We start from the raw sequence: 26,535 nt of genomic DNA, 5'->3' as shown, positions 1-26,535 counted from the left end.
TCTTTCTATATGTTTATCAACTTCTAATCCTTTGAAGAAAAGCCATGCATATATAAATTACTTTCAGAATTGAGTAGGGGTGAGTGGTTTAACCTGCACTAACACATTTTCAGTGTCTTGCAGCAGACAGATCTTTGGTAAGCTTAAATACAGAGGTCAGAGTACATTTTTCTCTGTCCTATTTGGCTTGCCTTTGTATGGCCTGTGGGTATTTTTGATTTGGTCTGGCCTTTGTTGCACAGAGGAGACACTGTGCTTTTCTGATTTTGCGAATAAAGACCAGCTCCATGGATGAGGAGTGTGACACCTTCGTTGTTCGTTCTTGTACTTCTAGTATTTTCAGTGTTTTGACTTAGAGAAGTTCATCTGATCTGGAAATGGAAAGTCAGCATACCAGGTTTTCCAGGTAATTAGGCAGATTTGGTTTAGTCATTACTAAGTTTGTAAAGCACTCTCTGAGAGACCAGGCTATGCACAGGGAGGAAATATTAATGACTTTGAGATTAATAGACTCTCCTTTTAAATTACAGTTTCATTTCAAAATAAACTCATAGCCCACTTTAGAGTTTAATTATTGCATTCATTGTTTTAGGGTGTGAGAGCAAAGCATCTTTACACGTCTTTTAAGGAGGGAAATGTAATTTCTTTGGTTTGGTTTAAGTCAGGCTGCACTTACAGGAACCAGTACCTCCAAAACTAACTTCTCTTAGAGTACTACAGAAATTCTTTGATACATTCATGGATGTGGAAGTGGGCTATGATAAATCTTGTTTCTTTGATTTCTGGACGTGAAAGGTCACAATTTAGCTCAGTTCTCTTGCAAAAGGTTTTGCACAGGTCTCTTACAAAAGCGTCTGCAGCTATCTTGGCTATACTGTAGTCCTTGCATCTGGATGTGTAGTGAAGCTGTATCTGTGAAGCAAGCATGAATGGAATGACATTAGGACAGCTGGCAGTGCCAGAGTGTGTCTCAGCCTGCAGGTATCAGTGGGACAGTTCTGTTTACTTTCTGAAAGTGAGACTTGAGCTATAATCCCTTGTGGAGTTCTAATGGCACCTACCTACCCCCATTACTATCAATACTCATCACTAATGAGTACTTTCTTAATTTCCCCCCTTATTTTTCTACAAGGTGGGCCAGCTTGGCTGGGATGAAAGGTGGGGTTACATGGGCAATGTGGAGCAAAAGGCAGTGATCTCCAGAATAGATGAGGTGGGGGCTGGTGAGGAGTAGCTGGGTTTGGTACCCTAGTTTCAAGTGAGCTCAGTGGCAGCTGTAACAAGGTGTGTGACTCCAGCCTAAATGTACTCAGTGTATTTGGGTATTTAGACTGACACTTGCAATCTCTTGGTTAACCAGAGCAATTTATTAAAAAAATATATCAAGAGAAATGGGCACTAAATGTCTTTTTACTTTATTATGTCACATTGACTGCTTTCTTCATGAAGGCCGTCATGACTTCATGTGTAATTTTCTCCTCATTTCCACAAGATCAATGGTTATTCTTACTTTCACTTGCATTTGTGTGATACTACATCCTCGCATTTTAATCTCATATTTTAGTGCCTTTTTCATTTTTTTCTCATCTTGTACCATACTCAGTGTTAGTTGAAGAAGTGGAATATAGGGAGAAGGTTTTCCTCAAGACCCTCCTGTTCATTTGAATGATTGTATATGTAGTCAAATCTCTGCTTCCCTGGTGTATTCTGTCAGTTTCCTCTGTTGTTTCTGTGGATTTATCAACCAGTTGCTGAGGAGAGAATAGTGTTTCCAAATTAATAGGAAAATGTGTTGTGAAACTGCAAAAATGTATAGAAGTCTCCAGGGTATGCTGAGTATTTGGAAAAGCTCTGTCGGGGCTTTCCTTTTTGAAAAGCTTTCATTAGGGTTAATGCTGGTAGAAACTCAGTTCCTGAAATCCTTGTCTTCTTTGGTGTCCTGTCTTGGGAGTCTCCATTTTTAGCTACATTTGAAACTTCTCATTTGGCTGTCTGGTGGCCAGGTGCTCTGGATGTAGCTAGGAAGAATGTGACAGATAGCAAGAAGGACGGGATTTGCAGGCATAATGAAACTGGGTCTCTTCATGTGAGTGAACCTCATTTAGATAAGATGAAAGTTCACCCTTTGGTTCTTCAGGGGATGCTGTTTTGGGGTGTGGGGTGGTGCGGGGAGGTTGAGCAACATCTGTCTTCTGCTCACAAGGAGGGCTTTTTTTTTTCCCCCTCTCAGTTTCCACGCTTGCAACCAGACTTGGGAAAACACAGGTCTTGGAGCTAGTCCAAGACAGGAACAGCCTTGTCTTTATGGCACTCTTGGGTGCTAAACGGTTTTTGGGGGATCTTTCATTGGTCCCTTGGTATCTGTGTGTACCCAGTGAAATAGTTAATGGTAACCTATGGAAACAGGTAACCATATGATTCTTTGGGCAAATTATATAATTTGATAGATTGTATGTTTATGTGCAAATCTGTGCTGGTTAGGGAGCCAGGTACTGGTGTGACTATAGAAATAACATGCTGTTGCTCTGCATTTAATGCACATTAGCTATCTTTCTATAAGCTATCCTATGATGAGGAAATACAAACCTACCTCTTCAGAAGGGAAGCAAGAGAGTGTATGCCTGTGGTGAGGGAAGGACACTGAGTCTCTGTGTTGCCCACCTGTGGGTTGTGACACAGAGTGGCTAATGAATATTGGCTTCATTGTCCATCTGTGGCTCTAGTGAGATATCGCAAGTGCTGTCTTTAATGCTGAAATGTAGTTTCTCAGTAACCAATGTAAATCAGTGAACATTTTGTGTGAACTTGTTCCTTTTAGATGTGTTTTCATAGTGTAGAGGAGCCTATGGCTGTACCTGACTTGCAAAGAGTTTTTCTTCAGTACCCCAGCATTTTCATATAGATGCTTATGCTTGTAGTTACTTGGATTTCAAGCTACTTTGATCTCAGCATGAGAAGCCTAAGAAGCACAAGAGATGCATATTGACTGTTGAAGTACTGGGGGCTGAAAGCAAAACACCATCTTTCCTGGTTACAGTTAACTTCTGCTTGAACTCTTGGTGGCTTAAACTGGCATCAGTCCCATTTCTTCTGGAGCTTCCTCTTCCAAAATTGTACATGCAGATATTGTAGGAGTTATAACGATGATGACTGACGCCATTTACAGGGCAATGGGGGGGGCGGCTTGAATGACCTGGCCTGAGAAATGTGCTTTAGGTGGTTGTAGAAAGAGACAAAGGTATTTAGTGTATGAGGCAAACCAGCACGGTAATGACAAAAAAAGATTCCAGGCTGTTTTACTGTGTCTAACCTAATTAAAGATCCAAAGAGTTGTATTAATAAGCCACAGACAGGTACTGTGCAGAGACCTGTAGTCGTTTCCATATAACTCAGCTTGAAGAAGTGTACGTAACTGGAGAAAATATTTTGATGTGAGGGGTGTGGCTGTAAATCTTGTGCATCTAGAAAGTAGAGGCCCTCTTTGGTTTCCATACAATATCCGTGAGTAATTTAGTGGATATTAACGTTGCCTTTGATTATCAAACAGCTTCAAAGTATGGTGAAATAATGTTTGTTCCCAAACCGTTAACTTTCTGAAAAGTCACTGTGTGTCAGTTAATTAGTGATGTTTATAGGATCTGCATGTTGTGCAATAAGCAAATTCCTCATGTTAATTAAGACGTGAGTGTTATAATCTTAAAATACAGTTATCTGACCTTTTAAAAGAATCGCTTGTGTGCTGCTCTGTGCCACTGTTATAATGAGTTAGAAATGAAAATTTACTAATGAGTATGTTTTCTCCCTAATGAAACTACATGTGGAGATCTCCCCGTGTGTCTCCTGTTATGGTCTAAGGTGTTGTCAGTATTAACATCTGAATACCCCCTCCTCCTCATTCATCACCGCTGAATAAACTTGTTTTGGATTGTAATTTTGCCGATTAGCAGTTCCTTACTGCCCATACTGCTCTCGAAAGCACAAGGGTAGCCTAAAATGGCTGAAGATTATGATGTATGGCTGCTCGTGTGAAACTGCAGCTGTGAATCTCAAAGAGGATGTAACCATGCAGAATTGCTCTTTTAGATGGTCATTAGCGCTGCATAAGTACAAGCCTCTTTTTCAGATGGCATTTACTCTTCACGGTTCTTCTACTAGCATGTGATGGCAATGTCATTTGCCAAGCATTGAATAACAATGAATATTTTATTGAAGTACAGTATTCTGAACTAGTGCTTTTTTAAAGCTCTTTAAGTGCTTAATTTTCGTTTGACTGCTCCTTTTCATGCAAATGTGAGTGTAACAGAAAAAAGCCAATACATCCTCCTCCCTTGTATTTAACTAAGCTGAAGGCTTGTGTGTGGGAGAAGGAAACATAGCTTTATTTGTCAGAGGTATCCACTGGCATCCTATCCTACTCCAGTTTTAGTCATCTTTCCTCATTTTGCTTTGAACAAACACGTGCAAAAAGCTCAGAAAGCTTTCTGTGTGATACTAAGCAAAAAGCAAGCCAAGAAACAGTCTCTTCCTTGCCACTAAACAGATGGCTGACCAAATTCCAGATTCCTTTTATGTGAATGAAGAGAGGAATTAGGTCTAAATATTTCAATACATGGTTATTTCGTTTTTCTTCCAATGATCTCAAACCACTTGGAGGCATTATGAGTTCATTTCTGAAGGTCAGATTTTTAATGCGGTTAACACCTACAACTATGGTAAGATTTTTGAACAGTCTAGCACCTACTTTTGCCATTATGAAAATCTGAGGGAAACCCATGCACCCAGTGTGCTTTGTTCTTTTGAACATCTGGCCTCTTGTTTTGATTTGTGAGCTATTTTGAAAATCTGGCATCAGTTCTGGGGTTTAAGTTCTAATTAAATATAGTACACAGTCTGGCCATGAGCTTCACAATGCCAGAGGGAGGGAAGCGGTGGGGGGAAAGCTATCCCCATTTTATAGTCAGTGAAACTGAGATGTAGAGATCATAGTTGCTGAAAATTGCCCATGTATTTCCATCAGAAGTGGCTTTTAGACCCTAAATCCAGATCAAAAGAAATGCATCAGTGATGTCAACATTCCTAGGTTTTGGAAACACAAATTAAATTGTTCACATTACGGCACGGAAATTAGCCATACTATGCCATAAGCACTGACTGTATCCTTTCCTACATTATCATCAGACTCCGTAACATGATTTGGGAATGTGAAATAATGTTCCCCTGTTTGGGGGCAGAACAGCAGATACTGTGTTCTTTCTATGGAGGACTAAAAAGTACTACTCACAATTCAAGTGCTGTGAAACTAATTTTAATAAAACAGATGGTGATTACCTTTTAATTATTAGCAGTATTGAAAGCAAATGGTCAGTCTTCAGTAGATACTCAAGCTAATCCTGTCTAGGATAGCTTAAATACTTATTTCTTTGCTGTGTAAGAGTGAAAAATTTTCCATATCATGCCTACCGATACCAAAGAAACTTGTGTTTATCTGATTTTTTTTTTCTATTTTTTCTCTGTGGAAAAGCTAGGTTGTGATGTAAGAATGTGTATGAAGTTCTTTGCTTATATTCAAAGTTTGTTGCTGTACCCTGGGTGTCCATGTATTCTTTTTCCAATGTTCTTGTGTGTGTGCCTTTTCTTCTTTTTCTATCCTCAACACATAAGCAGCAAATCTTCAGATATCTTTGATCCAGTCTTTTCTGCTTGGCCATTCATCATATTGATTCTTCAATGATAAAGGAAGCTTTGTTCTCAACGTGGTTTTAACCGTACAGTATCAGGGCCTGTCACATAAACGTTGACATCAAAGAGGCTTTGCAAAAATGTGTAATGTTGCAAAAATACAAACCGAGTTGTATTACACCTTCTTGTATTTCAGATACAAAACCAAAAATTGCCTAGGTTGGTTTTAGTCTCTAAAAGGAGTGAAATTCCAGAAGCACATAAAAACAATGACAAGAAAATGTAGCTTCTTCCTTTTTGAGTTATCTAAAATGCTAGTATCAATACAAGAAATGTAGCTTCATTTTTAATCTGTCAGTATCCCTTTAATTTAATTGAGCATTGATACAATTTCGTATGTTTTCAGATGGAGTAGCTCCCTCAAAATTGAAAAATATGTATGCCACTAATTTCCGTATCTGAGCATAGTGTTTTGTACTACTTTGTCTGTGAATAGGCTTTGAACTATAATACTGTGTTACATATTGAGAACGGTTGTCAACCAGTGTACTTTTTATGTTTTATTGTAGTACAGTATTTGCTTTAACCCATTTAAGAGTTAGTCCAATAAGAAGAAAAGGGAAGGTAGCAGAGGTGTAATAAACACTGGTTTAATTTTTACAGCACAGTACATTATGGAACTATAAAATTGTGTGATTAGCTAAGTCATTAACACTGTCTTAGAGCAAATAAATGTTTAGAGCCTGACACAGCACTGAAAACGTTTCTAATAGTCAATTTAAAAAGTAACTAGTGGTGTTGGAATAAAGATTCTGCTGCTGCACATTATCCAGAGCTCTGTGTTAGGGCTATCATCCAATTATTGTGATGCATTCTCTGTTTTGCAGCACTCCTGTCTATATCATTTTGACACTTCTGTGCCATGTAGAGTCTGCAGAGCATTTGTGTAGGATCACCACCAGAAATAAGTTAATTGATTTAAGTCCTGCTAGCCACTTCATGAAAAGGTGTCTTTTAACTTGCTGGTTTATCCTGCATTTATTGGTGGTGAGTTAGGAGGCATAGTAAGAGCCAATCTGAAAGTCATTAGAGTCAGTTAAATTCTCCACTTTTCTAATAGGATGCCAGTGGTCCGGGTGCTATGTTGGTTGTTTATGCTCTTAAATCAAAATTTTCGATTATTATTTAAGAAGTCTCTAATTGCCTGGTGTGAGACATGTCAAAAGTCACAGATTTTTGTACACAGGCTGCTCAGTGCTTTCTGAAAATGGTGTCTTTAAGTTGGAAATTTAGAAAATCTTTACCCTGTTTTGAATAAAATCTAAAAATAGATAAACAGTCTCTCATTTTAATTTGCTAGATACTGGGAGGCCACTCCTGTCAAACTTAACTCATGTCACTTGGTGCATGAAGTTCAACATTTTGTATTATTGTTTACTTTTTTTTTTACACTGTTTACTATTATTGTTACTATTGTATTAGTTAATTCAAATTTGAAAACAAACAACGTTTGGAAGACAAATTTCCTGTTCCGGTCAGCTGAACAAAAACATGGCCTCTTGATAAATTTAACTTATTTTCAATCTTCCCACACCCCTTTTTTTTTTTTATTTTCCTATTTATTCCAGCTGGACAATGGTTGAATCACTTTCTTGTTTTATGATGCACTTATGAAGTTACTGCTTTGGAAGACATCTTCCTAATAAATGTTTTCCCAGGTTTGCTTTTAAGCAATTAAATTGCAAAATCACTAGTTTTCATAGAATGACAGAAAGAGAGAATACATAGAAATTAAAAACTTGAGATGTTTTAAGGTGGCTGTCATAGCATGATGGGTTTTTTTTGGACATGTAAGAGAAACGTATTCTTTTTGCATATATATCAGGGTATGTTTTCTTCTAAAACAGTTGATATATTCCCAAAACATGTCTAGGATAAAATAAAAACTATTTCTAAATTTGTGTCAGCTGTCAAGCAGCTAGTGATACATGTTTAAGGACCTGGTGTGTTCCAGGCATTGCTTTAGCTGCAGGAAAAGTGAGGCAAAGGACTCTCACGACACACAGTATTAAGCTATCAAGCATAAGTGTGAGTTAAAGATGTTGCCATCTCTGTGGCTGTGCTGGCAGAGTGATTGTGAGAGCATCGTACGTCGCTTTCGGTGCAAATTGTACACTGAGCCTGTGGTTCCGTCTCTGCAGAAGCCGATTTCAAACTGAGCTGTCACTGTCTAACTTTCCCATGGACCCTGGATAACTAACTGACATGTCAAGATGAATCCCACCAGAAGTGTGAAACAATTTGTGGGATTGTTTTTGGCCAGATAAATCTTGTCCAACTATTCAGTTGTAGGAAAACAAAGACTGATTCAAGACTTAGTTAAAATTTCCATTACAGATGTCCCTGAAGCGGTAAAGCTGTGGAAGCTAACATTGCTGTGGTTACCTGAGCAAACAGTCTGGGACTGACATCTCTTTTCTCCACTTGTTTACTAGAGGGTTGGTTCTACAATATCAGTCTGCTACTTGAAACTTACTGCCTTTTGTGTCCTTCCATGTGTGGTTATGTACCTCAGCTGTGTCAGTTTGACTAACAATATGACATTCTCCAATATTATATGTATGTGTAATATCCCACGTAAAAAAAAAAAAAACTGAAGGGAAGGAGTGTCTAGAAGACCACAGCAAAATGGGAGCTTTTAAACTGGCTCATCTGACAAAGCGTATATATTCTGGAGCTGTGCCTAAAGGTGTAATTTTCACATTATTGCCTCTGAGGTAGTAGATGCAGTCCAAAAAGTCCCTGCTTCTTGCCCCTCTTTGCTCAGAGGTTAATTGCTGGCAGCACCTGAGATAGCTGATAGAAAGGTACCTCTGGAAAGTACCCATAAACAAAATTCTCTGTTCAGATCACATACCCTTAAATACGGTATTGGCAGAATTAAACACAGGTTGTTTGCAACCATGCTGTTAAGATATCACTCTGGTTTTAAACCCTTGAGTAGAATCCAGGCAGGTAAACTGATGACTGGGCAATGATTGGACCAACCTTAAAGACTATCCAGTTAATATTGCTGCATTTAAAATGCCAGCAACAGGTTGGTTGAGGTCCATCTCAATAGGCATATTTACATTTGTATGGAGGAAGAACTGGTCCCTTTGGAGGTATATTCTTGTCTTGTTTCCATTCATTTATATGTAAGAAGAGTAAACAGCTAGTCAGTCAGAAAGGCACAATTGTGGGATTTTTTTTTCCACACATTTGAAGACCAAAATGAACCTGAAGACGAATAGGTAGTATTTCTACTTTAGTTTTTCTAAGTCATTGGTGTGAGAGAGTAAATGGATGCCTTGAAAGCTGGCTAATTTGTCATAATAGTAAACAGCTCTAGTTTTGAGGGAGATAAAAGCCATCAAACACTTCTGTGGATGGATGTTAATTTCCAAATATCTGAATAATGATTGAGATTGTATAATTGATACATTTAGGAAAGGAACACATAGAAGTTGTCGCCTTTATCCAACAAATAGAGCTTTTGCAGCCTTTCACAACTTCCCATATGTTAATGAGAAACATTTTCTGAGAAATTGGCAGCATTGTGCTATGTAGCTGATGCCAGCTTTTTTCATGGACCAGTTCAAGGCAGAGCAGAGGGAAAAATGCCTTGTTTCAGTGTGTGAGTTACTCTGACAAGCTTTCACGTTGCCCCTCCTCTTATTAATATTCTTTTTGATGTGAGCTTGTAAAACAGAGGATTGGCTGTTAATCTCTGGGATCTGAAGGGCTTTTGGCAGTGGCCCATAATTGATGTGTTCACATGGCTGTTGTCTGACTACTAATGATTAGACAGCAATGTTATCTCCCAGCTAAATCAGTGTTGCTTATAAATCACACTTGATAAACTGCAGTTTCATTTCTTCAAAGGATCTGTACATGTCTATATAGTTTGGTAGAACTGCCAGAGTAATTTCATGATTTCATGACAGCTTAGATTAATTTTTTTATTTCAATTAAGCAAAATAATTGAATTTCTACCAAGTGTACAAAAATGTTTGTCTTTGTTACAAGGTCATCATGCAGTGGGTGGCATGTAAAAGATACATACACTTAAAGCAGAGGAGAGAGTAGAAGGTGCAGGTAACTGTGGAATTACATGTATGTACATGAGAAGTGGAACACTTGGACTACTGATTTATATTATTTTTGTCATGGTTTAAACCCAGCCAGCAACCAAGCATCACACAACTGCTCAGTCCCTCTCTTCTCTCCCTACCCTCAGCCCTGCAGTGGGGTGGGGTAGAGAACCGGAAAAAAACCTCATGGATTGACATAAAGACAGTTTAAGAGGATTGCAAAGAAATTAGTAATAATAATAAAAGTTATAATATACAAAACAAGTGATGCACCACCTGCTGACCAATGCCCAGCCCATCCCTGAGCAGTGATCCCTGCCCCACTGGCTAACTCCCCCAGTTTATATACAGAATGTGACATTATATGGTATGGAATATTCCTTTGGCCAGTCTGGGTCAGCTGTTCTGTCTGTGCCCCCTCACAGCTTCTTGTGCACCTGCAGCTTTCTTGCTGAAAAATCATTGACTTGACATAAACATTGCTTGGTGACAACTAAAACATCAGTGTATTATCAACATTCTTCTCATACTAAATCCAAAACACAGTGCTATATGAACTACTGGGAAGAAAATTAACTTCGCCCAGGCTGAAACCAGGACAATTTGAACAGAAAGACAGCTTCAATTACAGCAGGTGTTGATCAGAGTATTACACTCTAAAAATAGTCTGTGATACAGGCTAAGAAAAGAGGAAGTTAAAGGTTAGATTGCTGTACTGAAGCACAACGTGTTTCAACAATGGTGTCTGGGATTTTCTGGGTGAGATCCTTTGCATGCCGTCGTTCTTTGACAGCAAGACAGGAATGATAATCGCTTACTGCAACTCTGCAAATGTAAACTTTTGTCTGTGTTTGGATGCTTAGCAGAGCATGCTAATGAGGATCCCAAGGTACTAAAGCAAAATCAATAAGGAAAAATGTCTTTGAGGTAGAGACATTAGAACAGAGATCTCAAGGTGACCTACTTCTAAGCCACAGAAACTACAAGATGTGTCTGTCAGTTCAGTAGCCTGTAATCAGATGATTTGGTGCTGATAGTGTCGATCCTTTCATGAAAGAGAATTAGAAGAACACTAAATGTGTGTTTCTTCTCCCTACCAAAACTTCGCAGCTTCAGAACTGAGGCATGTAGGTAAGTAAATTTAGAAAGGTCTTCTCTGCTGACTGCAGTTCTTGTATTTGCCTTTGTATTGTAAGCTTAATCCTTCAGTCTTATTGTTAAGGATTAATGGAGACTTTGCATCAGTACCATGTTCAGTTTAGGAAAAAACAAAAGTAAAAAAATGTGGAGGGAAAAGGTATTAGCAGTTTCTTCCTCACGAGGATTAATTTCCTCTTAAAAATCTTTACTGTACATGTATTATTTTCAGAATATTATTAGACCTCTTGAAGAATTATTTGAAATGCTGCTGTTCTTCCTGGTAAAACAAACACTACAGTCCAAATTTTGGCTATAGTTATGCTCAGTGGAACTACTCTAGATTTACATCCGAGTAAAGGTTAGAGGAAAAAAACAGTTGTGAGAAAAAAAATGACTTATGATAAATTTGCTTTCCCTAAGATACTGTAAGTACATCAAACTGCATCTGAGAATAAAGACTTTATTTTTATTGTTAAGTATATATATTCAGCAGAATGTAGTTGCAGGGGTAGCTAGATAATAATGCTTTAGCTCATTTTTCAGTGGAGCATCACAGCGAAAAGGAAAGCTGAAAGGTAATTTTAGAAGTGTTTCCTTTAGTGACGTGCTAAATAATCATGAATGTGTGTATCCCATTCTTGAAATTAATAATACTGTCTTGTTCTTAAATAAAATTTGAACACAGTATCATGTACTTGGTAGTGTCTGTGGCTAACACCATGAAGTTGGTCTAAGAAATACAGAGAAAAACTAATTGATACAGGATCCTACACACTATTGAAAAGCCCAGAAGGGGAGACAATAATAAGGGCAATAATACAGGAATAAATTAACCAAAGATCCACTTGTCTTGCTTAGGAAGCCTAAGGGTTACCTAAATTAAAAAATTAGGGGTCTGTAATCCCTGATGAATAGAGAGCCGTGAAGGAAAACGATGGATTTTCAGGATGTCCTAAAAAAGTCATCCATAAGTATCTAGTTAGGCAACTAAAAGATTTTTGGTTTAGATAGACCATCAAGGAAGCTCAATTCTTTTTTGGGGGATTACAGAGGTTCTTTGACAAGCTTTTGGAAGATAAAGTAATAGTTCAGTTGACTTTTCTCAATAAAAAAGGTACGGAGTTCAGAAAGCAACAGCACAAATAATAATATATGGAACTTTACACTTGCTAAGTAGAGTAGTCTGCAAATTGATAAAAGGCAGCAAAAACCTACTGATAGGCCATTGACATTCAGGAAGTCGAAGAAGTGCAAAGAAGTAACTTATCTTCTGAGACGTGTTTGCTGCTGGATAATACATTACGGATTCCTGGAAAAACTCAGAAAGTTATATTGATTCTTTATGTCCCTGCACTCAGAATGGCTGAAAAGGCAGCTGTTCCACCGAACTGCAGTAACATTGCTGACTAACTGAAAGCATCTTTTGGTAATAGAGAAATTCTGTGATGGAGTCATAGGGTTGTGGCATGATTTGCTTGGACATTGAGAATGAAAACTTGAAATGTAACAGTAAAAGGCATTCAGTCATGGTGCAATTAAATGATCTATTATTTTCCTATACACAATTAAAAGTGGGAAGATTTTCCTTGGTCATTTGGTGTCTTCATATGTTATAGAGCAAGCATAGCTTCATTGCTGGGTCATGGTCTCACACTTCTTAGAAATAATGATTGGCAACTTCAGGGTACTGTTTATTAATAATGCTGTGAGATTTCCATAAGCAAATACCCTATTTTTTTTTTTTTTTCTTTTTCAGGCTTAGAACCCTGAAAGGTTGAGTGTAGCAGAAAATTGGGAAGAAAAAGTGGTGATTGTCATCTTTAAAATGAAAATCTTTTTTTGTTAAAACAAAAAGCTTCTAGATGGTCACAGAACTTGATAAAGCAATATCTAACTAGCATATGGCTGTGCCTCAATTTTTACCATATTCAGTCACATGATACCATCTGATACTGGTGATCATCTCACACACATTTCTGGCTAAACCCAAACAGTTCAGAGAAATTCTTTTCTTGACTGTTCAGAAAAAATCCTTTATTGACTGTGGAATATGCTGTATTTGTCTAAATGGGATAGGTATTTTGAGCTAATTTCAGTGTTTATTCTATATGAAAGCTTAGCAAAGCACCCAGACTGACTGAAGAAAAGTTTGGAAGTGCAGATTGAGGAGCTGACCAGGAGAAATTCAAGTTTCAAAGAAGGAAGGTGTTCTAGAGACCTATGAACAAAATTATCTCAATGAATACAATTTTATTGGGCTGTAAGAGGAGAAATGTCTTCAGTAGAAATTTGCAGGTGGTGATCTGGGCATCCTCCCAGGACTGCCAAACATTGGAGTTGACATACAGTTTTACACAGATGCAGCCTTTGGCAGGAGGGTATCACTGGCAGCTGTCAAATGCTAATCTTTCCCACAATAAAATGGGTGAATGGCTTTGGGAAATCACAGGCATCTGAGCTATAACAGAAGATATAACAAAGGACAAGGAATTTTCCTTGCCTGTTGTTTAGAGCCATTGTTTCTCCGTTAGACCCTACTCAGAGCTTTTGAGTTTTCATCATGGTCTTCATTACACATTAATGCTGTATTAAAAAAACAGTGGCATTATCGTGTCAGTGGAAGTGTTGTAGATACAGTCACATAATGTGTGAGGACTTTCGGAGGTCTGCATGTAGAAAGAATATATAACTGCCAAAGATTATGAGTTTACAGAACTGTGTGTGCTGGTTCAGCAGCTGATGGGAGCAGCACAGAAGAACTTGACTACAAATAGGATTTTTTTCTTTGTTCCTTGTAGTAAAAGATTAGTAGCATAGTAATATTTTTAAATGGATTTTTTTTCTTAAAGACAAATATTGAGAATATTGAAATTATTCCAGATGTGAGCGATTTGCTGATTTACTGAGGGAAAAAAAAGGTCAGTTTCTGTTATTGTGTCTTTTTGCTTGTTTTCCCCTTATGTCCCCCATGCTCTTCAACTACTCAGTTCATTGAGTGGAGAAGTTGATTTTAAGAATAGGAGTTACTTAAAGTCTCCAAGTAAATGCTACTTGTGTTATTCAATTCAACACAATTACATGTCAGGTTTCTCATCCCTCATCCATACTACAATATTTGTAAAATAGAAGTATATTTTTGACTATAGGTTTTTAAGTCTAAACTTTTGATTAAATTTAGGCAGTCTGAATCTCTTTCGTGCTTCCTTAATATTCAAGCTCTTGTGATTCTCAACTAAGTTGACCAAAATAAGTGACTTCTTTAGTGCTGCCGACATTCCTGTATTTTGAATGTAAGGCTTGTAATAGATATGTCTGTTTCGTGAGAAAAACTCATTCTACATCCATGTCTTGTAGTATTTCTTTCCTATTTTCTAAGCATGTCTGTCATGGCACTGACCTTTTCTTCTGACAGTTTGCTGTAGAGCTTTTTTTTTTTGCCAAAAATGCCTTTTTTAAATAATAAGCCTGGGTTTAATAAATAAAATAACTTCAGGTAATGGCCAGTATTTCATATGTATAATTAAATCCTTCTCATCTCAAAATTAATACGATTTATTTAAGAAAATACAACATCAGTTCTGTTAAGTTTGTTGTCCAGATGCTTCTGTGTGGCTTCTTGCCTGAATTTAGATGCAAGAAATACTGAACTGACATATAAATTGAGACTTTTTTTCAGATTAAATGGAGATTCTTCATAGGGGTAGTTTCTGTTACATGGTAGCATATGAAGGTATAGCTTTAGTTTTTAGATGTTTAAATTCTTGTGAAACAAGGTTTGTAGCAAGAAGAGATTTAGAGATCAATGAGATGTCTAGAAATGCGGACACACTCTTGAGCATGCAGTCATCCCATGTCACGTTCTCCCACATTTGTTTTCTTCTAAAGTAGTTTAATGGGTTTCATTAGAATTCTGATTTATGATGCTGTGAATGATCTTAGAATGAGGTCTTCTGAGGTCACTGTTGCTTTAGAAAATTAAGGTAGAGGCAAGTAAAACCCAAGTTATCTCCCTTTCACCTCCAAATCTAGAGAAAGCAATTTGGAGAAGGCAAAGCTTCCATGTAGGGCTGAATTCCTTTATTTCCTGTTTTTCATTTCAGCCATAGTGATTCTGGGAAGTATTAATTCATGACTCTGAAGAACTTGTCAATGTAATTTTCAAGGTTGGAGGTTTCTTTTTCCTTTCAGCCTTTATGTTGGTGTATTTTTTAAGGGAGGGTTTGATTTAGTTTTGCAATAGGTCAGGTGTAGCTTTTTAGGCACACCCCTTAGTAGGGTTTGGATCTTCTTTCCACATTCTTTCTACTAGTGCAGACGTTCCCACTGAGTATGCTTACAGTAGATTTTTTTCTCAGTTTAAAAAAACAGTGCCCTCTCACAAGGGCTTATCCTGAGCTTAAACCTGCCCCTGCCTTTCTCTAAGCTATATATTCGTATATGGATTCAATGGCTTTTGGTTTGTACATTTCAAAATCAGCTCATGGATGACACTACAGTAGTGTATGACCCTGTTCGATCTTAAGTTGGTAGACTGTGTCAGAAATGAGATATATCTTCAAAGATATACCTTCATTAGTGAGGTGGAACTACACATACATTCATGATTATGCATGTGGTGGCACTCTTTGATGGGTCACATCACGTGGCCTGGCTGCATGGCAGCTATTTTCTAGTTTGCATTTTGTGATTTATGACAGAAACATTTCACACTTAACATACAGATTTTCTGAAAGTTTTCAAAGTTGAATGGAATACATAGATACAGAATACTTCCACTTGATAATATGATCAAAATTATCCATTTAAATGTCTGTGAAATGTGATTTTATTTTGAATACTACTGTAAATCTGCTTCTGTCAGATTAGTAGCATGTCAAATACAGATATAGGTATTCCTAGTCTCTCACTTTCATTTAGGTGCGTTTTCCACAGGAGTACATAAGAGATACTCTGTCTCATAAAGGCTTAAAATTCTCCCATTCCTGCAGGAGTGGGAATATGATATGGCTTATGGCACTAGTATGATATTGGGCACTCTCCCATCTGGGAAATCCCCTCAGATCTGTATACCTTCATTTGTGGACTCGGCATTACACACTGGAATCTCTCCCCTGGTTGCCAGGAAATTGTGTACAAAGGACACATAATGTTAATCTTCACACAGAATGCTTCTGATGCTTACACAGAAAAATGGGGTTTGATGAGCAGAACATAATTCCAGCATGTCAAGTGCCTAACTAACTGAAGGAGAGCCTTGTTTATTAGAAAGTCTTGCCTGTTTCTGGTTAGGATGGTATTTCCTCTCTCTTCCATACCCTCTTAGGTATACTGACTAATGTTACACAGATACCAAAATATTTTCTTTTTGGTCATGTTCAGATAGTTGAGCTCCATGGACCATTGACTACATTGCTTGGCAGGCATCCTTCATTTTCTCTGAGCTTTCTACTACTGAGAGGCGTAGCTCTGATACAATCAAATACTTGGCAGTGGAAAGCTGCCATGAAAAACACTCTAGCTTTGTAGCCTTTGTCACTAATCAGCTCTCAAAAGCTCTTGGACTTAGGTGAATGAAGAAAATATTGCTTGAATATTTCTGTCTTTTTTTTGAAGCCCTTTGATAATGTGTATAAAGAGAGCATCTATTTAAATAACCTTCCTCAGATTTAGATTTTCATTCTCATATTGGAATCTCTCGTGTGATAAACAGCAAGGCTACTGCTCAGTATGCGCCAACACCTGGGAATAATCATGCAAAAATAACAGTGAGAAACTGCAGAGCATCTGTTCTTGACATTAACTTTCCTCGGTTTGACAGACTGCCACCACCAGATGTTAGTCTTATGTGCCTTTTTTCCACTGGAGATGGCAGCCTTCCTGCCTCTCTTTGCCTCTAATAGCTTACATCAGTGCCCTTTGGAGAATTAATGAAAACAATTGTATCACCACAATGATCGCTAAGAGCCACCACTTTGCTGTGCTGACATTATGATTATCAGACAAGATGGGATAACTTTAAAACATGGAAAACTGGGGCAATACTTAAGCTCAGCATCTTTTTTGTTATGAGTAAGGTCATATTTGTGCAATGAACATGAAAGTCAGGGATGCTGAATGTCCATTTAATTCTCAACCAAAGGCATAGTGTTTTATTTCACAGCCTCTTTTATTGCAGTAGCCACTCTTTGGTCTTACCCTGTGTGAGTGTTTCTAGTGGAAAAAATGAACATTTATTAGTAGGTCTAAATAAACCAGAGCTGAGTACAGATATTTGTAACAAAGAACTTAGTTGGGTACACTGTCAGATCCGTGCTTTCTTTAGCTCCCTCTCACTGTTTATAATACTTAGAAAATGGAAGACACATCTGCCAGTTTGGTCCACGTTCACTTAAAACATTGGGTAGTTTAGTATGATAATAGCAAACATTTTGGGTTTTTTCTCAGGCTTTGTGATGAGTGTGTTTTATGAAAGAAATATGTTGCATGTGTAGTGGGAGGTTTTGCACGGCTTTACAAAACACCATGTAAACTATCAAACAGGGATGCAGCTTAGTGTTTCTTAAGCACTGGACTCCATTTACGTGCCAGTTATGAATCCTGGATTTCTTCTGACTTGAAGTAAGATGCATTAAAAACTCCTCTGACATGGGGTACATGATCCCATTTCACTGTGAGTCCCATTACACAGGCAGTGCCAGGGAGCAGACCTCTGTGCCATCCAACTGTTTGCCCCAACTCAGCATCAGCCAGCCAGAGTCTGTGTAGCTTAGAATCAGTGTCCCCCTGTACTGGGCATACATGACTATGGTTTTCTGTATGCTGCTCTTGTCAGTTGATATTTGACTTGCTTGTGTGCATTGAAGTCTGTTCTGCAAAGCATTCTTGCATGGGCTTGAACTATGCAATTGTGATGGCATAAAGAAAATAATAAAAATATCATTGCTTGACTGCATAGTTTTTATGCCACAGGAACTCAGCTTTACTCAGTATTGCTTTTGCTTTTTTTTTTTTTTCTCCCACTTTGTTCTCTCTCTAACCTGAATATTATTTTAGTCCTAAATAAAAAGAACACACCCCCAAAATGAGGAAGAGTTTGGAGAAGAATGTGGTTGTAGGTCCCACCTCTCTTCTCTCTAGTTCTAGTATGACTGAGATCAGAATCCAGGCTGGTCATACAAAGATCATACAAAACATTTTTGTTAACTGTTTAGCACACTTAAGGCTTGTATGCATGACTAAAAGTGTTGGCTCTCAGTTTGTAGGTATGAATGATGCTCAAAGCAAAAGAATTCTTACAAAGGCCAAATGTAACAATATTATAATTTTTAAAAAGTTCTTTTTAATTTTAGATCTCCATTTTATTTTCTCATTATGAAAAATGGCCATGTGATGGTGTGAGCTGATCTGTGATACAGAGGATATATAATACAAGGATAATACTCTTTAGTCCTCCTTCTATTTGTATCCCTGTTTGCCAACTTGGCTTTAAAAGAAAGCAAAAACTAACTTTGATCTACATTAAGATAAATTTGAGTGAAACCTAAATGACAATGAACAGTGAGTCATTATGTCTTTCCTGTTGAGTGTTCTTATGGGGTCCAAAATTAAAGAGTATCAACTTAAAGACATTAGGTGATCTACTTGAAAGCAGCTAGAAAGCAGCCATTTTAAGAAAATAATTGGATTGAAGGATGGTTTCTTGGTGTTATATCTATGATCCAGTGGGCCAAATAAATATGAATTTTATGTGGTTTGGCTGTTTGAGTGAGCACACTCATATCCTCATTTAGGTATCTTTTATGTAACAAAAGACTTTGTGGCCACTGTAAAATACTGAGAACCCTCAGGCTAAACTTGTAGACAGAAAATCTGCTACTGGGTATACTTGAAGTCATATGGGAAAGATAACTTCTTCAGTTCATGTACAGATATTGTCTCTGTGTGTATTGTCTGTGTACAGACTGATTATCTGGCAAGTTGTATTCTTCCAAATATGCATTTTGGAAACCCTGAGAAATTAGATCGTTTGGATTCATTATTGTAAAAGTCCTAATGTGTTACTTCAAGTAGAAAAATGGAAATGTTATCTGTAAGCTGTTAGGTGGGTGATCATAATGTATTCTAAATTATTGGATGACAAAAGATTATATTTGATGCCATACGGATTTTAGAATTGTTCCAAGTGCTAATTTCTCTGTGATGCACATGAAAAAAAATGGCATTTATATGTCTTTGTACTGTCTTTATAAATGTTTTTCTTTATATAGAAAATGCAGTTCCCAGTTTGCAAAATTAATTTCCATTCACAAATCAGTCTCTGTCAACACCAAGAAAAAAGTGGCCTTAATCCTTGTTTTGAAAATTTATTGTGTTTCATAGTAGCAGTCTATGACAACAGGGAATAGTCTTGTAGAAACTTAGCAATTTGCCTTGTTTAGCGTGATAGATATTTTAGTACTTAATTTTTCATGCGCAGCATTTGGGCTGATGTCAAAAAAATTAAACTCGTAAGACTGAAATTACCGTGATACATCAAATCCCTGCATACACAAATGCAATTTCAGCAAACTGGGCTTTCATTTTTTTTTTTTAATTTTATTTTTAATTTTTTTTTTAAATCTCACAGCACCATTATAGTAAGTTTGTCTGTTGTTTTCAGGTTGATCCCCTGTTTACAGTGCCTGCACCTCCACCTCCGATTTCCAGCAGTATCACACCTCAGATTCTGCCTTCCTACTTTTCCCCATCTTCATCCAATATTGCAGCACCAGTCGAGCAGCTTTTGGTACGGACTCGTTCAGTGGGTGTAAATACTTGCGAGGTTGGAGTAGTAACAGAACCCGAATGCCTTGGACCCTGTGAGCCTGGGACCAGCGTGAACTTGGAAGGAATTGTGTGGCATGAAACTGAAGAAGGTAAATTGTTTTTTCCACTAGGTTTGTCTGTAAGATATGTTAACGAGGAGGAGGTTTTGCTGTATCTGCCTGGGTGCTAACTAGGGGCTTGCTAGTCTTTTGGGACACCGTTTTGTACAATGGCAGTCACAGCTCTATAGCTCAGTTAGTGAGTTTTTATTTTAAAAACAAATAGCAGGGTTTTTTATTATTTAAGCAACTGTTTTTTTTCAAATGACCTACCCATGTAGCATCGGCTAACAACAGAATTGTTTTCTTTTGCTATATTGAGAAAAGCATATGAAGAAATCTTTAACAGAATAACATAGATGTACTATTTAAATGTACGCCATGAAGGGGTATATGTGATGGGAGTGGATATATGAATAGAACTTAGCTGAATATTTTTGAATTCAGACACTATGATTAAAAAAACGCCACTATTATGTAACAATAGAAGCCCCAGAGATCCTCGCAGAAATTCAGTTTGATGTGATTATTGTTTGCTTTTTGGTTATTTGAAACATGCTTTAAGAGTAAGGTGTTCTTGCTCGGAGAAGGGTGTTCTGTCTGGTGAAGAAGTGCTGTTTGAACCAGAGCGATTTTGTTAATATCCTTTGAAGGCATTTGGCCAAGTAGGAGTCCTGGAGAGCTTTGGGGAATACCGAACGTTATTTGCTATGATTTAGAACAAAGTAAGTAGGAAGAGGATTATGCTGTGATATGCAAATTTTGCCATTTTGGTTTTCAAAAGCTCACTATTAAAATAGCAGCTTTCTCCTTTTGCTCTTAAAAATACTGCATGTGTACACTAAACTTCTGCAATTTTTGGTTTAATAATAGTGGGTTTCTCCAGTTATAGCTGCTTGAGAGTCTTCCTGTGATTGTTCTTATGTTTGTTTTGAGGAGTATTTAATTTTTAGTGATCTACCTCCCTCAACATTGAAAAAAATATTATTTGCAGAAGGATGTAATGAAAAAATACAGCAGTGCATTGCTGCATGATAAATCCTGATATCCTTCAGACATATGAACAACAGCATTTGGTCCTTTGCAGTGATATATAAGACCTCACCAAAGTGCTCTACACTGTCCTCTCAAAAATCAATAGAGTCAGATTTACTTGCTTTTATATGCTTTCATCCATCCATCTTTCTCTCTGTGTATGCCTACAGCAGATTCATAAGGTAGATTGATCCTTTTAGATTGTTTTTAAAACAGAGTATAAATTCTGTTTTAAAACACCCCTGCAGAGATGACTGCCCTTAGCAGCTCCAGTCTTCCTTGACGGGCCTGTATTAACCAGAGTTGGAATGTGTGGGCGTTAACTGTGTTGACATGAAAGAGCAGTAGCTGTTAATAGTGTTATTCTTGCTGAATAAACTAAACTTCTGACCTCCACTGAATTTAAGAAGCTTGCCTTGTTAAAGGTTTGTCACCAGAAATGAAGTATTGAAAAAATTGCATTCTGTTCAGGATGACATTCCACTTACCAGTTTCTCAGCACTCTACTGGTTTAAAAACTCTTGTTATTTAATAGAAATTAACTCCCTTAACCTTTTCCCAGTCTGTCTAAAACAATTTTCTGAAACAACTCAAGTTCAGTGGCAGCATGTTTGAGTGAAACGGTTTTGAATGTGCCTGTTTTCACAGCTTTACAAATACTGCTTGTTGACACTACATCTATGAGTGACTACAATAACAGATAAAATGGGATTTTAAAATCCTCTAGAAGTATAGCTAGAATGTAGATTAAGAGACTGAAGATAATTGATATGATTTCATGTTCTATGGTTTGTACTGTGCTCTTTGTGTTTTACTGTTTCAGACCCTGCTGACTGAAGAAAATGACAAAAAATGTACTCTTTTTTCTAGTGTTCACAATCAACACTGTATTATGAAAAATGAGTTCCTAATGATCATTTTTGCATTTTAATTAAGTTTTGATGTTTGAGGCATATATATATGTATATATATAGCTGGTTTCAAATTTTGTGAAGTGTTCGTGAAAGTGGCTATATAACAGCTTGTGTTTCTGCCAAATTGTAGAAAACAGGGTGCAGATGGGTCTTCGTAATTCATCTTTAACAGAAGGAAGATTAGAAAATACTAATTTTCTCCAGTTATGTTTTTGACATTAATTAGGCCAGAACATGACCTTTCCTAAATTGGTGTAAATCCAGAATACTGTAACTGAAATCTTTGTAATTGGTGACATCTAAAACCATCTTGATGCTCATAATGACCAACTGAAATACAAATGTACTTTGTGATAGCCATATGTTTCTTTCGTATTCAGTCCCTTCACTACTTTCCAAAACCTAACAAAAACATAGAAGCAAACTGACGTGTATCTAGCTTTCTATGTATTTGATAGCTTTTTAACTTAAAGCAATCCTAAGAAGCCAAGGTATGAACATTTCTGACATTGTTTTGTGTTTCGAGATGTTTGAATTATTTTGTATCTGATCTAGCCAGATGACTTCTGAAGTGATTAGAATAGGCTTGTAGGATGTCTGCATATTCTATGGCACGTGGGAAGTATGAATCAAATGTGCTGCTGAGCAGCTTTCATTTGCTGCAGCACCTAGCTGTGGGAATGCAAATACAGAAAGGATGTGGTGATCATAGTTATTAGCATAAGAATAGCAGAGTGAGTAGAGAAAAGTGAAATCAGATAGTTTATGTAGAACTCATTATTAAATGTAATACATGCTTTATAGAGGAAAACACGTATACTTGAGAATTCATGTTTTCAAGGTTTTTGGTATCTGAAATAACCGGTTTTCATTTAGGAATGTCAAACAAGTTGTCACAATCTGTTGCATTTGTTCTCCAAGGTCAGAAAATGGATGACGTTTGGTTTTATTAGTCATAGTTTCAAGATAATCTCTCCAAAGGAGGGAAAAAAAGCAGTATTGGATTTCAGACAGAACTGTGGCAGATCAAAAAGTGTATTGTTACTACAGCTCTTTTAATTTATTCCATGCCAATCTATTCAGTTGACTTGATCAGCAGATTTAATAAATCTGACTGTTTTTTCCAGAGTATTTTGATTTTAAAACATGCATAGGGAAGCTGGCATCTGAAGTCTGTCACATTTTATTACAGGGATTTGTAACTAACCATAGCTGGTTACTCACACCATTGATGGAAACTGATGGTTATCACATGGGCATTTCTCAGTTGTACTAAGTTGTGTAGTGTTTACTTTCTACATATGTACACTGTAGGCATTTAGATCTGCATAATGACCTTGTTTGGATACGACTCAATAATGTGTCCACAGTGGTGTTAGTGGCTGTAGAAAAGAATATTGAAGGATCTGTAGTAGTGGAATGAGAAATAGTTATGGGCAAGTCATCCTTAAAGTTGGCAGCTGATGCAGGTATTTGACCCCAGAAACTACCATCCAGTAACAGTGGAAGTCCTTCACAAAAAGCAGCTGTTATTAGAGTGTATTTTTTGTTTGGTTGGTGCTTCTGATACTCTGGGAACCAGCTGTTGAAAGTCTGTATTTCTATACTGAGCAGTAAGGTTTATCTAGAATTAGGTACTTGGCTAAACTGCGTAATTATCTTCTGGGTAAACACTTTTGAAGGGAGCAGTAATTGTTTCACCCTGCCTGGAGCAAATAAAAATGACCCAGAAAAAAGGGAAACCGCCAACCAACTTTCTAAATCACTTAGAGCTTGCTTTTTTGTTTAGTTTCTCATACACAGTTGCCCTGGGTCATGTCATATTTTTGGTTCTGCATCTAGTAGCACAGTCTGCCTTCAGATGTGGGAAGCAACAGTTCCGATGATGTCTTGTTTGCCTGAAAACTATGTAGGAGACAGTCATCCATCACCTTGCTGCCTTTGGGTACAGAAGAAGCTGCCTACACATGGCGTTAGGGTTCTTGCATTGCTGCACTGACATTATTTGTGCAGTTTGGGTACAAACTGTTGTTGTTCAGTAATGAATAACGGGGCAATAAGTTGTATTTTTTAGTGTTCTCTTATCCAGGTTAGCTTCTTGGTTTTCATAACTTGAGACTAGTTGTCAAATGTAAGAAACAGGAATCTGCTGGGCCTCAGAAATCTGATGGGATCATCTCCAGGGTATTCCAAATTTATCCTAGCATCCGTTCTGATACTATTTTGCAGAAATTTTTAGTAGAAAGGAGAATGCTTAGATGACAAAGAGGCATCCTGGTATTCGTTGTGTATGGGTTTCCCAGTCTGCCACATATGCAACTCCTGGGCATAGATATTGTTTTGAAAACATATATTTGCACAGAGCTGGCGCGGATTCCTGCCTGCCTTACTAACTGTTGTTTTGCAAAAACTATTTTAAAATAACAGTCTGTTTTAAATGTCCTTGGTTATAGATGTGTTTGCACATGCTTGTATGAGGGTGTGCTTGTCTATAGAAATAGAAGAATGAGAGGTAGTCTGACTGCCTCTGAGTCCACTTAGCAATTTTTGTGGTTTAACAACCACATTTTCCTACTTTCACAAATACAAAGGCATGATGAAACAATGAAACTTTTAATGTTAAAAGCCATATCAAATATGTAAATGAACAAATGCAAAAATTAGATATTTTTTTAAAATCTGTTTTATCAAGTGACCTTAAACTAATTAATAGAAATTCAGATAGACATGATTAAATCACACTGTTGTCTTGAGCTGAGGCAAGGCTTATAGAGAGAGGTAATATCCTTTATTAAACAAAGGGATACATTTTTAAAAAAACAGGTAAGCTGTCAGACTGGGTGCATTTATGTTCTGTCCTTTCTGTGTGATGTAAACCATTGACTTGCTGGATACAGGAAGCAGTGGTTTGGTATTGTTAACCGTCATATTCAGTTCAGAATTGAAATGGGTATTTTCATAGGAGAGAAGCATGAAGATGTCCATTATTCAAAAATCAAGCTTTGTTATGTCTGTGTTACAGAGAAGTGGTTCATGGAGAAGATAGTTTTTTTTTTTGTTAGGTGCATTAACAGAACACCTAAAATCCAGCTATTCTCTACTGTCACATGAGTCATCTGCTGACCAGAATGAATGTCAGCCAAAATAAAAATGTCATCTGTCCAGAAAAAGCTTATAAACATGTTTACATTTTGAGATGTTATGTTTTTTTTTTCCTCTTTCTACTGTCTGTGATCTCGCACCCAGTAAATCAATGGATTTCAAGAGGCCTGAGATAGGGGGTTCTTTATACGCTCTCTCATTGTATTGTCTAAGACACTTAGAGTCTAATACCTAGTGTGTGTTACATAGAAACTAGTAGCAAAAAAGAGAAATGGGCTGTATCTCACAATTGGAAGCCACGGGCTTGCATGATAATGTCTGTGGATTTTGGACAGCTGGCCTCACCATGGGCTGCAGCACGGGCTGCAGGGGAATCTCTACTCTGGCACCTGGAGCACCTCCTGCCCCTCCTTCTTCTCTCGCCTGGGTGTCTGCAGAGTTGTTCCTCTTGCATATTCTCACTCCTTTCCTTTGGCTGCAGTTGCACAGGATTGTTCCTGCTTCTTAGATACGTTATCCCCAAGGTGCTACCACATTTGCAGATGGGCTTGGCCCAATGGCAGGTCCATCTTGGAGACAGCTGGCATTGGCTCTGTTGGACATTGAAAGAAGCTTCTGGCAGCTTCTCACAGAAGCCGCCCCTGTAGCCCCCCCACTACCAAAACCGTGCCACACAAATCCAATACAAATATACAGTGCTGGCCAGTGTTAGAGGCAAGGAGTGAGCTAGCTGGACTGCTTGGTCAAAGCCAGTATGACAGTAATTTAATATTGATATATTTTATTGCTGTAACACAAAACATTTGTGCTGAGAGAACCAAAAAAGGAACTGTTTTTGAGTGAATAATAGAACCATTTAGGTTGGAAAAGACCTTGAAGTTCATCAGTTCTAACTGTAAACCTAACACTGCCAAATCCACCACTAAACCATGTCACTAAGCACCACATTTACGTATCTTTTAAACACCTCCAGGGATGCTGACTCAACTGCTTTCCTGGGCAGGCTGTTCTAATGCCTGACAACCCTTTCTTTCCGTGAAGAATTTTTTCCTAATATCCAGTCTAAACCTTCCCTGACACAATTTGAGGCCATTTTCTCTTGTCCTGTTACTTGCTGCTTGGGAGGAGAGACCAACACCCTCCATGCTACAACCTCCTTTCAGGTAGTTGTAAACAGCAAGAAGGTCTCCCCTCAGCCTCCTCCAGGCTGAACAGCCCCAGATCTCTCAGCCACTCCTTATAAGACACTGTCATACACAACCTTCAATTTCCCAGGTAGACAACTACTTGTAGTCTATTCAGTACTGTTTTAATATAAATTAAATGAAGCAAATAGTAATTTTTATAGCCAAACCCCTGTGTATCCACAGAAGCCCCTTAAAATGGTTTTGAACCATTGGGACTGGCTGTTATGAACCAAGTGTACATGGTTGAGTTGATGTGGTTTTGATGAGTTGCCATGAATCAGCTGGGCTACGATAACCAAAGCTTTGCAGGCTCTTTGTGCACAGCAAACAGTAGATAAATCATGTCAGCACAGACCTTCTCAGTGAAGGAGAAATGCAAAATAAGTTATGGATCTTCCCTGCTGGCAAAGCTGTATGTCAGATGGGATATATTTTGATCTCAAGTTTAATTCTGATGCTTTTACAAAGCACTCCTTTTTTC

The 26,535-nt window shown here is 37.7% G+C and overlaps 1 protein-coding gene across 3 annotated transcripts in view; it reads left to right on the top strand.

The window, feature by feature from the left end:
• The window catches only part of ZNF608 (zinc finger protein 608), a gene marked incomplete at its 3' end in the record, with an annotated part of 85,072 nt that overhangs the window by 19,860 nt on the left and 38,677 nt on the right, over window positions 1-26,535 (top strand). For all 3 annotated transcript variants that reach the window (XM_082075111.1, XM_082075112.1, XM_082075113.1), the window contains exon 3: window positions 19,612-19,867. In XM_082075111.1, the coding sequence (XP_081931237.1) occupies window positions 19,612-19,867 (256 nt within the window). The remainder of the gene's footprint in view (window positions 1-19,611; window positions 19,868-26,535) is intronic.

The sequence above is a fragment of the Streptopelia decaocto genome (assembly GCF_964273445.1).
Source record: "Streptopelia decaocto genome assembly, chromosome: Z".
In the NCBI taxonomy this organism is placed as follows: Eukaryota; Metazoa; Chordata; class Aves; order Columbiformes; family Columbidae; genus Streptopelia; species Streptopelia decaocto.
This window is presented reverse-complemented; position numbering and strand designations above follow the sequence as displayed.